Genomic DNA, 15708 nt, shown 5'->3' on the forward strand with positions numbered 1-15708 from the left:
AAGGAGGCTATTTGGCTTCGAGGACTTTTGGAGGAACTTGGTATATCGCACTATTCATTGTGATAGCATGAGTGCTATCTATTTGGCGAAGAATCAGGTTTTTCATGCGAGGACGAAGCACATTGACGTTCGTTATCACTTCGTTCGGGATGTTCTTGAAGATGGCGATGTGGAGATTGTTAAAGTCCACACGAAGGATAATCCGGCAGATATGCTCACAAAGGTGGTTCCGAGCAACAAGTTTGATCGTTGTCGAAACTTGTTGCACATTCGTGATTGTTGAGGCCGTTGACGGCCATTTTGGTGAACTACGTTCGGCTTGATTCCTTGGGCAAGAGGATACGTAGGCAGTCTTTCAGATGCAGCCGGTTTGGATTAGTTGATTTTAATGGGGGTGAGATTATTTGGGCTCTCGTTCGGGTTCTCGACTTGTTGTGGATTGAGTTCGTACTGGACACAACAAGTGAGACATTTGATTGCTTTGGTGTCGGCTCAGTTTTGGAAAAACTTCACCGAGGTGGAGAATTGTGAACCGGACCTGATAAGGCCCAGGCCCACGAATAACATGCAGGGGAATTGTTTGTTCGGATTTTGAGTCGGTTTCAAACTCTCACGCGTTTTCTCTCTGTTACCTATATAAACAATTGTTTATTAGGTTTTCTTTTGTGCAAAAGGAGGTGCGAAGGAGTTTGATGCAAAGTTTTGCGGCTGCAGACAAAATCAATTGCGTCTGCGGAGGAAAAGAAAAAGCAGAAGCTTGAGGAGTTTTCAGCAGCCGTCAAGAGGGTTCTGAGCATCTTTTGTAGGGAGAGTTTTGTGTGAGGGTTTTATTTGTGAGATTCTTGTGTAAACCCTATTTGTATTCTCTCCCTCTATTAGTAGATCTCCCCCCTCCTTGCCCCGTGGACGTAGGCAATTTGCCGAACCACGTTAAAATTGGTTGTACTGCTTTTGTGTGATTTGTAATAGCTTTTAGGGTCCCTCGACGCGCAGTCCTAGAGCTGACGAGAGGAAGAGCTAATATCCTACTTTGATAGGATATAGGCTTCAGATTCTTGTTCCCTTTGAGAAACAAGAATTCTTATTGCGACCTGACTCTCTTGTTGTGCTGCCGAAGTGCTGCCGAAATTTCCGCTGCGCGCAACAAGTGGTATCAGAGCCCAGATTTCAGATCTAGGGTTTTTTGGTGGAGGAAGATTCTTGTGTGAAGCTTAGTTCTTGGAGTTCTCGGCTTCGGTGGAGATAGCATTAGGAGTTGCCGTTGGAGATTTCGCTTTCCTCGTGTGGATAGGAGATCTATTTGGAATCCGATCTAGGGTTCAGTTGGGTGGTTCCTAATTCTATCAAATTTGTTCTTTCTCTACAATTTGGAGTTAGTTCGCAATGGGAGAAGAAGGTGAAAGCAGCAAATCGATGGCGGGTACAATACAAGTTGGTTTTCAAAACACCAAAATTAGTGTGGTGAAATATGACGGAAAAATCAACTTTGGTTTGTGGATGAGCGACGTACAGGATGCGTTAAATGCTCAGAATTTGGAAGAGACCATCATGGTCCACGAGAGGCCACCTAAATATGAAGAGGCGGTATGGGAGAAAATGAATAGGAACGCTTGTGGGGTGATCAGGTCCTGTTTGGAACAGGAGCTGAAGTATGATGTGATTGGGGTGACGTCTGCGATGAAGATGTGGGAAATTCTCAACAATAAGTACCTTACGAAGAGTGTTGAGAACCGATTGCACTTGCTGCGTAGGTTATTCAGATTCCAGATGTCCAGAGGCACCTCGCTTGCGGCTCATGTGAACAACTATACGAAGTTGTTGTCGGACTTGGCGAATGTTGATGAGAAGATATCGGATGAGTACAAGGCGATTATTTTGTTGGGCTCCTTACCGGATGAGGAGTATGATACCTTCGTGCTCACTTTGTTGAACGGGAGATCTTCTATCAGTTATAGTGAAGTGACTAACGCATTGACCAACTATGATTTGAGGAGGAAGGACAAGGAGACTTCCCGCGCTAGTACTTCAGGAGAGGCCTTGTCGACAAGAGGTAGAAGCCCATATCCGAAAGGTGGTAACAGAGGGAGGTCAAAGTCTAGAGGCCGCCACCAATTAACAAAGAACCAATGTGCATTCTGCAAGGAGCAGGGACATTGGAAGAGAGACTGCCCGAAGCTCAAAGAGAAGGAGAATAGCAAGAAAAAGGGCCCGAAGGCCAATGAGGTGAACATTGCGAAAGGCGATGATTCCGATGATTCGTGCTTTTCTCTACTGATTACTCCGGAGGTGAACCATGTGGATGCATCAGATTGGATGCTTGATTCCGGCGCTACCTTTCATGTGACCCCTAGGCGAGACTGGTTTGCATCTTTTGAGAAAGTCGACGGGGGCGTTGTTGTCATGGGAAATGATCAATCCTGTGGCGTTTGTGGGATAGGTACCGTACGGATTAGGATGCACGATGGAGTAGTCCGTGAGTTGAAGGAGGTGAGATTTGTTCCTCAACTGAAGAAAAATCTTATCTCAGTTGGAGCTTTGGAGGCGAAGGGATTCAAGGTGACTTTCGAAAACGCTGTAGCGAAGGTTACTAAGGGATCATTGGTGGTGATGAGGGGAGTCCGCAATCGGAATTTGTATTATCTGAAGGGAAGCACCGAGATTGGCCAGGTTGCTTCGGCTATTTCAGAAGCGGACATGAGCAGACTTTGGCACTATAGATTGGGGCACACAGGTGAAAAGTCACTGCAGGCATTGTGCAAGCAGGGGCTATTGAAGGGAGCCAAGAGTGGGAAGATTGAGTTCTGTGAGCACTGTGTTCTTGGCAAGAAGACGAAGGTGAAGTTCGGGACTGCCATTCATCAGACGAGGGGCATCCTGGATTACGTGCACACAGACGTTTGGGGTCCCACCAAGACTGCATCACTTGGTGGTAGACATTGGTTCGTCACTTTTGTAGATGACTATTCTAGGCGTTGTTGGGTGTACACCATGACGAAGAAGAGTGAAGTCCTAGATTTGTTTGTGGAGTGGAAGAAGAGATTGGAACTGCAGACTGGGAGAAAGATCAAGACGTTGCGATCCGACAACGGTGGTGAGTATACTTCTGACCCCTTTCAGCAGCTATGTCGAGACGAGGGCATAGAGAGACACTTCACAGTTAGTCATACACCGCAGCAAAATGGGGTGGCAGAGAGGTTGAATCGGTCTTTACTGGAGAAGATCCGATGCTTATTGTCGCAGAGTGGTTTGGAGAAGATCTTTTGGGCTGAGGCACTTACATATGCGAGCCACCTCATTAATAGGCTGCCTTCATCTGCGATTGAGGGGAAAACCCCTATGGAGATGTGGTCGGGAAAGCCAGCACATGACTATGACCAGCTCAAGGTATTCGGGTGCCCTGCATATTATCATGTTAGAACTGATAAATTGGAACCTCGAGCTAGGAAGGCCATATTTGTAGGATTCAAGCGTGGTGTCAAGGGATACAAGCTTTGGGATCCAGTTGATAAGAAGATTGTGCTGAGTAGGGACGTCACATTCGATGAGGCTTCTATCTTGAAGCTTCCCAGCTCTCATCAGGTGGAGAGCGACCCGACGGAGGAGATATCGCAGGTGGTGGAGATCGATGCAGCTCCACATTGTCCAGATGGTACAGTATCCATGCAGGTGCCGACTGAGGTGACGCCAGGCGAGCATGACGGTGACACGGAGGATACGAGTACAAATGTGCAGGATCAGGAACCGACGGCTCAGGTTCAAGATCCTATTGCGGTTCGGAGACAGAGGAGAAACATACAGATGCCAGCACGGTATGCCGACACAGTTGCGTATGCACTTCCGGTGGAGAGTATCGATGAGTTGGTGCCTACTACATTCAGAGAGGCCGAGCAGAGTTCGGAGGCTGATTCGTGGCAGGGGGCTATGCAGGAGGAGATGGAATCTCTTCATAAGAACGATACATGGGAGCTTGTTGAGCTTCCAAAGGGGCGGAAGGCAATTGGTTGCAAGTGGGTATACACGAAGAAGGAGGGCATTGAAGGCACTCCGTTGAGATTCAAGGCTAGGTTGGTTGCGAAGGGCTATGCACAGGAGGAAGGTATTGACTATAATGAGGTTTTCTCTCCGGTGGTGAAGCATTCTTCGATTCGGATTTTGCTAGCTTTGGTGGCACAGTATGGTTTAGAGTTAGATCAGTTGGATGTGAAGACGGCATTTCTTCATGGTGATCTTGATGAAGAAATATATATGACTCAGCCATTGGGATTCCGAGCTGCAGGGAAAGATAAGTTGGTTTGCAAACTGAAGAAATCGCTATACGGTTTGAAGCAGTCTCCTCGACAGTGGTATAGGCGATTTGATGGTTTTATGATTGGTCATTCGTACACTCGGAGCCAGTTTGATCCTTGCGTATATTTTCGCAAGTTGAAAGGAGGTGCGTACATTTATTTGTTGCTCTATGTCGATGACATGTTGGTTGCCTCTATTTCCAGGTCGGCTATAGATGAGTTGAAAGTTCAGCTTTCAAATGAGTTTGAGATGAAGGACTTGGGTGAGGCGAAGCGCATTCTAGGGATGGAGATCGGCAGAGACAAGAAGAAGGGCAGAATTTGTTTGACACAGGTGGCTTATTTGAAGAAAGTTCTACAGCGATTCCATGTTAGCATGGATACGAAGCCAGTTGGTGTACCTTTGGGAGCCCATTTGAAGCTTTCAGCTGGTCTTTCACCGAAGTCAGTTGAAGATCGTGAGTTGATGTCGAAGACTCCATATGCGAGCGCAGTTGGGAGCTTGATGTATGCAATGGTATGTACGAGACCAGATTTGTCACAGGCAGTGAGCATGGTATCGAGATACATGCACGATCCAGGAGTGGGTCATTGGGACGCCGTGAAATGGATTTTGAGGTACATTCGAGGTACGCTCAATGTTGGTTTGGTTTATGAGCGGGACACTACAGGTGGGCAATTGTGCATTGGTTATGTTGATTCGGATTATGCCGGGGATTTGGATAAGCGTCGGTCTACTACGGGGTATGTGTTTACTTTGACCTGTGCGCCGGTGTGTTGGAGATGCACCTTACAGTCGACGGTGGCTTTGTCTACGACGGAGGCAGAGTATATGGCAGTTACGGAGGCTGTAAAGGAGGCTATTTGGCTTCGAGGACTTTTGGAGGAACTTGGTATATCGTAGAAGTCCGTCACTATTCATTGTGATAGCATGAGTGCTATCTATTTGGCGAAGAATCAGGTTTTTCATGCGAGGACGAAGCATATTGACGTTCGTTATCACTTCGTTCGGGATGTTCTTGAAGATGGCGATGTAGAGATTGTTAAAGTCCACACAAAGGATAATCCGGCAGATATGCTCACTAAGGTGGTTCCGAACAACAAGTTTGATCATTGTCGAAACTTGTTGCACATTCGTGATTGTTGAGGCCGTTGGCGGCCATTTGGGTGAACTACGTTCGGCTTGATTCCTTGGGCAAGAGGATACGTAGGCAGTCTTTCAGATGCAGCCGATTTGGATTAGTTGATTTTAATGGGGGTGAGATTGTTTGGACTCTCGTTTGGGTTCTCGACTTGTTGTGGATTGAGTCCGTACTGGACACAACAAGTGGGACATTTGGTTGCTTTGGTGTCGGCTCAGTTTTGGGAAAACTTCACCGAGGTGGAGAATTGTGAACGTGGGTCTACCACGTGTATGAGAAAGAGAACGCGGTTTGTTTCCGCGTGAAGCCGGCCCACGAACCAACTGCTCCCTATATAAACAATACTTTATTAGGTTTTTAGGGTAGCATTGAGGGCTTTGTTTTCTTTTGCGGCAGGAGAAAAAGGCAGAGCAATTGAGCGCAGGAGGTTGCTTTGCGGCTTGGAAATCTGATACCAGGCTTTTCTTTTAGGGTTTTCTTGTGCATCCTTTTTTGAGAGAGCTTTGTGAGGGATTTGAGAGTGTTGTGTGAGGGTTTTATTTGTGAGATTCTTATGTAAACCCTAGTTGTATTCTCTCCCTCTCTCTCTCTCTATCCCCCCTCCTTGCCCCGTGGACGTAGGCAATTTGTCGAACCACGTAAAATTGGTTGTACTGCTATTTTGTGTGATTTGTAATAGCTTTTAGGATCCCTATAATCATGCACCTTTTGTTTTTAATTTATCAACCTACTCTGCTACAATATAGCTTTCCCACGCTATGCAGTAATGGGGAAATTAGAAAAGTATTATTTTATTTCCATAAGATAAGTTGGATCTAAAGCATGGAGAGAACAACATTTGAGCAGTATAAAGTTGCTAATGAAATTTCTTCAATGAGAGTAGTTTCTCCTCTCTTCACTTTTATCAACCCTTTTGCATCTATTTTGGGTTAGTTCTGCCTGAAAGTATCTTCTGCCATGAAAATGAGATCTGGGTTTTTGGAATAATATGTTCTTTTGATGCATAAATAAATTTCAACTAGCTTCAGTGAGTAAACGATTGGTGTTATTTGGCATTACTTGAGTCTTCAATGGTCCGAATACAGGAGATAAGATTTGACTTTGGTTGCTCATTGGCCTCTGTATCCCCTTTTCATTTATTTCATTTGTGGTTGATTTAGTATAGGATTCTGTTCTTTGCCACTCCCCCTGTGAATACTCCTCCCTTACAAGAAGCCTTTCCTTTTATGGAATAAATCTGCATTTGTCCTGTCATTTATATAGGTTGGTTTCAGTTGTTGGCATTTTCTGTCACTGTAGTATACGCTAGGGGATTAGATATGATCTGGGTTTTGTTTGTGAGGGAGGTTACTGCAGATTTTGATTTTTTAGGTTCATTATCCCGACATTTATTCATTTTGTACCTGATTTGTTATCAAATTAGTGATTTTTTAATCATTGTCATATGTATAGTTTCTGTCTTGTTTGATTCATATAGTTGTTTAATGAGAATAACCTTTTTCTTGGCGAAACATTCAAGAAGTGTGCTGATAATTCACTGGATTGTTTATGGGTTATTCTCGTGTGGTATTTCTTCTCTTCTATACAAACAATTGTCTACTTCCTTCTCCTTTTCTTTTTTGAAACCTATGTTTTAGTTTGCAATACTTCTATGTGACACAATTTATTTTTTATTTTTCTTGTTGTAACAATTTGCAATTTGGTGTCAGGGTTTATGTTCAAGGACAACTTTGTATTTTGCAATATGAATTTTCAGTTAGTATGTTAGCACTTTTCTAAGTAAGCGAATTCAAGCACCAACCGAAGTTCATGTCGTTTTTTCTCAATGAAATTGATCTTCTGAGTTTCACGAGAGGGCATATATACGTTCAACTTCGATGTGAATATTTCCTGTTTTCTATATTTCCATCTTGTTATTTACTTGGCTTGTTTAATATGTCTTTAATCTTGTTATGTAAACAACCATCTTGGCAATGGAAATATCAGGCTTGGGCTTTGCTTCGAGGACCCATCCTTTTTCTTAATGTCTGTAATCTTACTGATGTTTCCAAATTGATCTCTTCATAGACATGCACTTACCATTCCTCTTTTTCTGTTGAATTTACTGTAATTTAAAGTTGAGGAAAGCTTCAGTCCTTTCACTGCTAGTACATAAACATGTTTCATATAATTTTGCACATCCTACATATAATTTTGCACATCCTATATAATCTTATGACATGTATTATTTGGTTATGTAAATAGAAGTGGCTGAAGGAGGCAGCTTGCAGCCATGAATCATGGCACTGCAACTGAGTCAATTGCCAGACAAGAGGTTCTTTACATGAAACATATACTCTTTTTCACTTCTTGTATAATGTAGATTACTTAGTGTATGAGCAAATCAACGAATAACAGGGAAAGTTTACTGCATTGCTTGTTTGCTGGCTTCTGGGAAATGGATCCCTTGTCTCATGGAATAGCATGTTGACTATTGAAGATTACTATTCGGATATCTTTCCAGTACGTGCCTCTACATCTTTTATCCTATGAATTCAAGCTTGATGTTTGATCGTATTTCTGTTTGGTCGTTTCTAGTGTTTTTATGGGTATAATACGAGAAAAACCAGGTGCATATGCTAAGTGCTATAGATGATTGTTGCCTAGATTGCTAGTTCTCAGAGATTGATTGGAGTTTGAAGGTGTAATATGTGGTCGCGTAATGCACTTCTTTCTGTTTTGCTTGCATTGAAGGATTACCATCCTACAAGGGTACTATCACTTGTTTATCAACCTTTTGCCTTTGTGACGGTTGCAATATTGACGTACCATGAAGCAAGGCTCAATACGAGATCTCGAAATCTAGGAGGATTTTCTCTTTTCTTCATAAGTTCAGCTTTATTAATTGTTGTAAGTCTCTACAGTTTTCCTTTCACTATTGCATTATATTCACCTTTCAACCTTTTTGTGTTGGTTTTTTCTGAACACTTAAAACCTAACTCTAAAAATTATCCACTGTAGTTGGATGTGGCAACATCTGGTAGAGGAGGAATTTGGCCATTTATTGGAGTGTGTATTATTAGTGGAGTATTCGGAATTGCGGATGCTCATGTTCAAGGTGGAATGGTTGGTGATCTGTCTTTGATGTGCCCAGAATTTATTCAGGTAGTTAAGAGATTAGGTGTATGGATTCTTGACTTACTCTTCATAATACTGCCCATGTATATATTTAATTTTTCGGTGGAAATACAGTCATATTTTGCTGGCTTAGCTGCATCCGGTGCTTTCACCTCTGCTTTAAGGTTCATAACAAAGGCAGCTTTCGAGAATTCTCAAGATGGTCTACGCAAGGGAGCTAGTACGTGAAAACTATTATATTCATATTATTCATACAGCCTTACTTTCTTGAGGATTTTCTTGTTAAATGCATATTCTCCTCTATACTTTTTTCACTCAATTATATGTGCAGCTTGCACTGGTTTTTCACCATGAGAAACATTGGTAAAAGTTAGACTTGATTGTAAGGAAAAGCTAGGAATAATTGTAAGGACCTCTATAGTAAAAACTAGACCTCACTGTATCCAATGAACCTGTTGCAGATACACAAAAAGTAGCAGATTAGCATATTAAGCACATAGTGATCCATTAATTAGGCACAAACATACAAACACACACTTTCAATGAATCGCATCAATTGATGGAAGCATAGCTTGCTCAACTGCATGCGCAGATTCAAGGGGGACTAAAATATATCATAATTAAAAAAAAATCAAGTACGAGAATATATTTTACAGGAAACAAGGGCCTAATAGAAGGTTTAATAGATGAGCAATGTTGTGATGACAAACTGCAAGTCCTTAGGAACAAGATTGAAGGATCATTTTCATTTTGGATTTATTATGCATGGGTCATAAAATCATGAAATGTGAAGATCGAAGTAGCTCCTTTTCCCCCTGACGAGGACCTAAGTAGCTGAATCTTTGTTGCTGTCCTGCATAAACTGCAATAGCATTTAAAATGCACAGAATGTTCAAATGTCATATAGGGCATCAGTCAGAAATACGAAATAATTTGTATAAGACTAACTCTGTAATGCTACACACTTTAAAATGAAATATTATTTGTTTCTGAAAACTGCTTTCTCATTCCATGTACCATCATCATCATGTGTCTATTGGCTTCATGCGACGGTTTGTTTAAATATCTAACTTGCCATGAAGTGTGTGAATTTCTTGTGAACTTCTTCCTTCATTTTTTTAATTGCTAAAGACAGCTACAATTCTTTTGTAAGATATTCATTGAAATTGTTCCTAAAATACTGACACTAGTAGCTTATTGTTGCAGCATTGTTCTTTGCTATCTCAGCATTTTTCGAACTGCTTTGTGTTCTTTTATATGCATTTATCTTTCCAAAGCTACCAATTGTCAAGTACTATCGATCTAAAGCAGCTGCTGAAGGATCAAAAACAGTTTCTGCAGACCTCATTGCCGCTGGCATTCAACGGCAAAACCATGAAGTTGGTCTCTCTTTAATTGCTGTATGATTGCTCTCATTTCATTTGATGAATTGCACTTCATAAAATAAAACATTATTCTAACTTTACATGAAATGTTGCAGGTTGAAGAAGATCCAAAAATCCTGGAGCGTTTAAGTAACAAAGAATTGCTACTAGACAACGTAGATTATGCATTTGATTTGTATCTCATATATGTTCTGACATTGTCAATATTTCCTGGATTTTTATCAGAGGATACTGGATCACATAGCTTGGGTTCATGGTAAATGATTGTTCTTTAATTTTCTAGGGAAAATTTCACAAAACCCCCTGAACATTGGGGTATTTTGCACAAACCGCCCTGAATTTTATAAATCATAGAAAATCACCCTAAATTTGTTTTACCTAAGTACCATGACTGATCTTCATGTGACAACTCTCTGGACAAATTTCTCCTAATCTACTAAATATAGATTATATATTACCTTTTTTTTGTAAGATTGGTAAAACATAGAAATGATAGTTTAAGGCTTCATTTGGATACCATGGTGTTTTTCTTGTTGTGTTTTTGTAAAAAAACACCATGGTGTTGTGTTTTTCCCTTTAAATGTCACTATGTTAAGTATTTTTGGTCAACACTAATTTGAGCCGTTATAACATTAGTATTAAACATATTATTAATATATTATATATTAATTATAATAAAATATATTATAAATAAAATGTTATAATATTTAGTTTACATTATTTTAGTATTATAAGTATTAAATGTTATGCAATATAATATTGTATAATGTATTATAATATTATATTGTACTGTAATGAGTTATATTATATTATAATTATTACTTTTTTTTTCAAATAATTATATATTTAATTATTTTGGTAAATCAAATTGTTATTGTTGTATATTATATCAATATTTTTGTATGTTATTAATAAAGTAATATATTATAAATATTTTAATATTATATAATATATTATAGTTTTTAATATGTTAGAGTTTATTAATAGTAATTTAATAATATATTAGTGTTTATGATATAAATAAAAATTATTATATTATGAATATATTATTTTTACATTAACATTTGTTAGCAATAAATTATTTTATTATTAAAAATTATTTTAGTTTATAATAATTTATATTATTTACTACATAATATATTAATATTTTATATATTATATTACATTTACTATACAATATGTTATTATAATAATATTATTATATTGTTATGTTATTATTAAATATGTTACTATTATATAATATTTTATAATTATTAATTTATTACAATTTATTTGTGATTATACTTATTTTATAGTATATTATTATATCATTATTATATTATTATTTATTATCAATAACTTTATTATTATTTTTATTAGTTTATTTATATTTTTTTATTATTTATTTATTATATAATACATTATTAACATATTAAATATTGGTATTTAATATGTTATTATATTATTATATAAGATATTTTATTTATTATTTTTTTATATTATTTAATAAATATTACTAATATATTAAAATAACTATAATATAGTATAGTATAGTAATATAATAAGCATGTTGATAATAACTCTATATTAATTACATTTAATATATTATGTAAGATATTATATTAACACCTTCTCAAACTCAAACCCAAAACACCAAACTTAAAACACCTAAAAGCTGTTTTGAAATAAGTGTTGTGTTTTTTGTTTGAGAATGATTTAGCTCAAAAAACACCATGGTTTCCAAACGCATTGTGTTTTGTTTTTGACAAAAACACAACGGAAACAAGTAAAATATCATAGTATCCAATCGGAGCTTAACTTTCACCTCTACCTCTTAGCACGTTTTATGAGAGTTTCCAAATTTTACTACAATTTTCAAAGTTCTGGTAGAGGGGGTTCGTTCTATGATTTATAAAGTTCAGGGGGTTTTGTGACAGACGTCCAAAGTTCAAGCAGGTTTTGTGAAATTCACCTATTTCCTATAATAACAACATAACAGTACAATTTTTTGTTTAATACGATTGCAAGTGGTTTTCTCTGTCATCAGGTATGCACTTGTCTTGATTGCTACGTTCAACGTATGGGATCTCATTGGAAGATATATACCTCTAATAGAATGTCTAAGGATAAAATCAAGGAAAGGCCTGATGGCTGCAATTCTTTCTCGGTTCTTACTAATTCCGGCATTCTACTTCACTGCAAAATATGGAGACCAAGGTTGGATGATACTGTTGACATCTTTCTTAGGGGTAACAAATGGTCACCTTACAGTCTGTGTTATGACTGAAGCACCCAAAGGTTACAAGGTCAGTGAACTAAATTCTAATAATGCATATCAATAGTTAGTTGAAAGTTGAAACTATGTTTATTGATTGTGACTACGAAGAGAACTTATGGTTTTTTGTTGTACAGGGACCTGAGCAGAATGCACTTGGAAATCTGCTTGTCACTTTTCTTCTTGCTGGTATATTCTCAGGAGTTGTACTTGACTGGCTGTGGCTCATTGGCAAAGGCTGGTGATGATGATGCAGTGGCTTAAATATTTCAAATTTCTGAACATTAAAAAAAAAGTATTTATCATTTTAGTAGTTTAAAGGGTTATTTTCAGTAGCTCCTTTTACTTGTATTCAGGTGAGTAGTTCCTCAATTAAATATACACTGAAAGATGGTTTTTAATGGGATTGAACCGAGTTGCATGATTCATGTAACCAAGGGCATGAGAGAAGATTGAACCACAATTTGTTGTATTTATTTACTCAACTAGTTCTCTGCCGCATGCAAGTAAACTTGTGCTTAAAAATATTTTTAACATTTTAATAATCCATATTAATATGAATAGATTTTTTAGAAATTATTCCTAAAAGTGACATAAGTGTCTTATTATTAGAAATTTTGAAGAGTGAGGGGGAGGGGAGGGGTAGGCATGTCCAAAAAGCCCGCCGGCCCGGCCTGGCCCGGAAATCCGGGTCCGACCGGGTTTCGGGCCCGAGTACGCTCGGCCCGAATAGGTCGGCTGCCGCAAAATCGGCCGGCGCAGCCCGGGTCTCGGAGCCCGCCGGATTGTGCAACGGTCACCATAGGTTCGACCGTTGCGAGATAAGTCGTTGTGGCCAAAACGGTTGGGCCGGGCCGGGCCCCCGACCCAACCACAACTTCCATAAACGGTCTTTTGACCATTTTGTCCCCAAAAACGATAAAAAACGGCTATTTTGTGAGGTTATTTTGGTCATTTGTTTATGTGGCTGGCTCTATAAATAGAGGGGGTTTTCATTTATTTTCTTCACACCAAAACTCATCTACTTCTCTTTTATACTCTTATACTCTCTTATACTTTCTAATCCTTTCATCAAATGGCTTCCGGATCTGATTATGAAGAGCAAAACCTATCTCCCGATCTTGAAATGAGTCCTCCTACTGGGTCTACTCCTACCGAAGTTAATCCCGAATCTGGTGGCAACGAATCTGCACCAAGAGCTCCTAAAAGGTCAAGATCCGATGTGTGGAATTTTTACGAGAAGATCGACGTCACTAAGGATGAACACGGTAGGATCCTCACCCAAAAGGCTAAGTGTGCGTTGTGCGGCAAGATTTTTCAAGCTCATCATAAGAGCGGCACCAACCACCTCAAACACTACTTAGATAAACACAACAAAGATCAGACTTCTCAAGGTGATATCCGACAATCTATGATTTCTCAATCCTCTTTTTCTGGTAGTCTCGGTAGTTAGAACTATGACGCTGCCAGAGCCAGAAAATGCATAATCAGGTTTATCATTCTTAAAAACCTTTCTTTTAAATTAGTAGAAAATGATTAATTTGAAGATATGTTTAGAGATGGTTTTTATCCTGCATTTAAAAAAAATTCTCGTCAAACCTGTCAACGTGATATTTTAAAATATTATCAGGAGGAACAAAGAAAAATAATTTCTTATTTTAAAAATTTAAACTGTAAATTTTCTTTAACTTCTGATATTTGGACTGTTAGGAATCTTGACCCCAAGATTAGTTTGTTTTGATGATAACAAATATTATATGTCACCTCATTCCGATATCGGATGAGAAAGTTACAGTCAAAATACTAAACAGAAAAAATCCAGAATCTGAGTTTACAGTGTAGTCGACTACTATGCCTTATAGTCGACTACTGAGCAATTTTCTGACTTCACAGAGTCTGTTTAGACTATGCAGTTTTTCCAGATTTCAGGTTTTAAATAAGTGATTGTTTATAGCCGTTTTGTGGACGTTAATTGGGTTTAAAATTATGTCATTTCAGAGGCTATAAATAGGTTTAAACATCAGAAAACAAGCACCAAGTTTTACACTTGCAAGATCAAACATTTTGTGTATATTCACTCTCTAATTTTTCAGATTTTCATGCTAAGTGTTTAGAAAAAGAGAGTTTCTGATATTGCCTTGGTTTCAATCATTCTTAGAGATTGTATAGACAATATTCAGAGAGTTAAAAGAATCATAAGCCACTGCAGTACTTCACTACACTTTCAAGGCTTATAGGATCACTTGTGTTCTTGCTTCAAAAAGGATTTCTCTCGGGTTTGAGAGGGTTGATCTCTTGGTTTAGAGATTGGGTGGCAATTGGCATGGTCTTGTCAATTGGTGTTGCAATTTGCATGGTCTTGCAAATATCATAGTGGAAACTCTCAAGCGGGATTTGCTTGGGGACTGGATGTACACCGGGGAGGTGGAACCAGTATACATGCTTGTGTTTGTGATGTTTATTTTCTGAGATTGCCATTCTTTCTTTGCAATTTATAATATACTTTGCAAACTCGCCCTCTAGTGTTTAAGTGTAAAGCTTCCGCAGATTTTTATAAGAGCGCACTCTATTCTTAAGGGTCACGATCCTACACTTGGTATACATAAGCAAAATCAGGACCCTACATTTGGTATCAGAGATTATAAATGTAGGATCTGAAATAGATACACTAGAACACTAGAAGATGGGTGAATAGTATTCTTTTAAAATATATGCAAAGTAGATTATAAATTGCAAAGAAAAATGGCAATCTCAGAAATTCACAATCAAATACAAGCATGTATACTGGTTCCACCTCCCCGGTGTACATCCAGTCCCCAAGCAAATCCCGCTTGAGATTTCCACTATGATTTTGAAACCTTACAAAATCAAAAGCAAACCTGACCAATTTGCAAGACCATGCAAATTGCAACACCAATTGACAAGACCATGCCAATTGACACCCAATCTCTAAACCAAGAGATCAATCCTTTCAAACCCGAGAGAAATCCTTTTTGAAGCAAGAACACAATTGATCCTATAAGCCTTGAATGTGTAGTGAAGTGCTGCAGTGGCTTAGGATTCTTTTAACTCTCTGAATATTGTCTATACAATCTCTAAGAATGATTGAAACCAAGGCAATATCAGAAACTCTCTTTTTCTAAACACTTAGCATGAAAATCTGGAAAATTAGAGAGTGAATATGCACAAAATGTTTGATCTTGTAAGTGCAAAACTTGGTTGTTGTTTTCTGATGTTTAAACCTATTTATAGCCTCTGAAATGACATAATTTTAAACCCAATTAACGTCCACAAAACGGCTATAAACAGTCACTTATTTTAAACCTGAAATCTGGAAAAACTACATCTGTAGTCGACTACACTGAGTCTAAACAGACTCTGTGAAGTCAGAAAATTGCTCAGTAGTCGACTATAAGGCATAGTAGTCGACTACACTGTAAACTCAGATTCTGGAATTTTTCTGTTTAGTATTTTGACTATAACTTTCTCATCCGATATCGGAATGAGGTGATTTAAGATTTGTT

The 15708-nt window shown here is 38.4% G+C and overlaps 1 protein-coding gene across 4 annotated transcripts; it reads left to right on the forward strand.

Annotated features, from left to right (window-relative positions):
- On the forward strand, window positions 6179-12681 carry LOC109833257 (equilibrative nucleotide transporter 3-like). 4 transcript variants are annotated; one of them, XM_020400867.1, is made up of 10 exons: window positions 6179-6356; window positions 7673-7742; window positions 7826-7930; window positions 8162-8317; window positions 8429-8572; window positions 8660-8765; window positions 9752-9924; window positions 10026-10186; window positions 11957-12215; window positions 12322-12681. In XM_020400867.1, exons 2-10 carry the CDS (start codon window positions 7701-7703, stop codon window positions 12427-12429), a joined length of 1254 nt encoding a protein of 417 aa, XP_020256456.1. In that variant the 5' UTR covers window positions 6179-6356; window positions 7673-7700; the 3' UTR covers window positions 12430-12681. The 4 variants fall into 4 exon arrangements, with proteins under 4 accessions (XP_020256456.1, XP_020256453.1, XP_020256454.1 ...); XM_020400864.1 differs by having other exon boundaries at window positions 6180-6356; window positions 9752-9945; window positions 12322-12679; XM_020400865.1 differs by lacking the exon at window positions 6179-6356 and adding an exon at window positions 6357-6455 and having other exon boundaries at window positions 9752-9945; window positions 12322-12680.

The sequence above is a fragment of the Asparagus officinalis genome, chromosome 3, assembly GCF_001876935.1.
Source record: "Asparagus officinalis chromosome 3, Aspof.V1, whole genome shotgun sequence".
NCBI classification, from domain to species: domain Eukaryota; kingdom Viridiplantae; phylum Streptophyta; class Magnoliopsida; order Asparagales; family Asparagaceae; genus Asparagus; species Asparagus officinalis.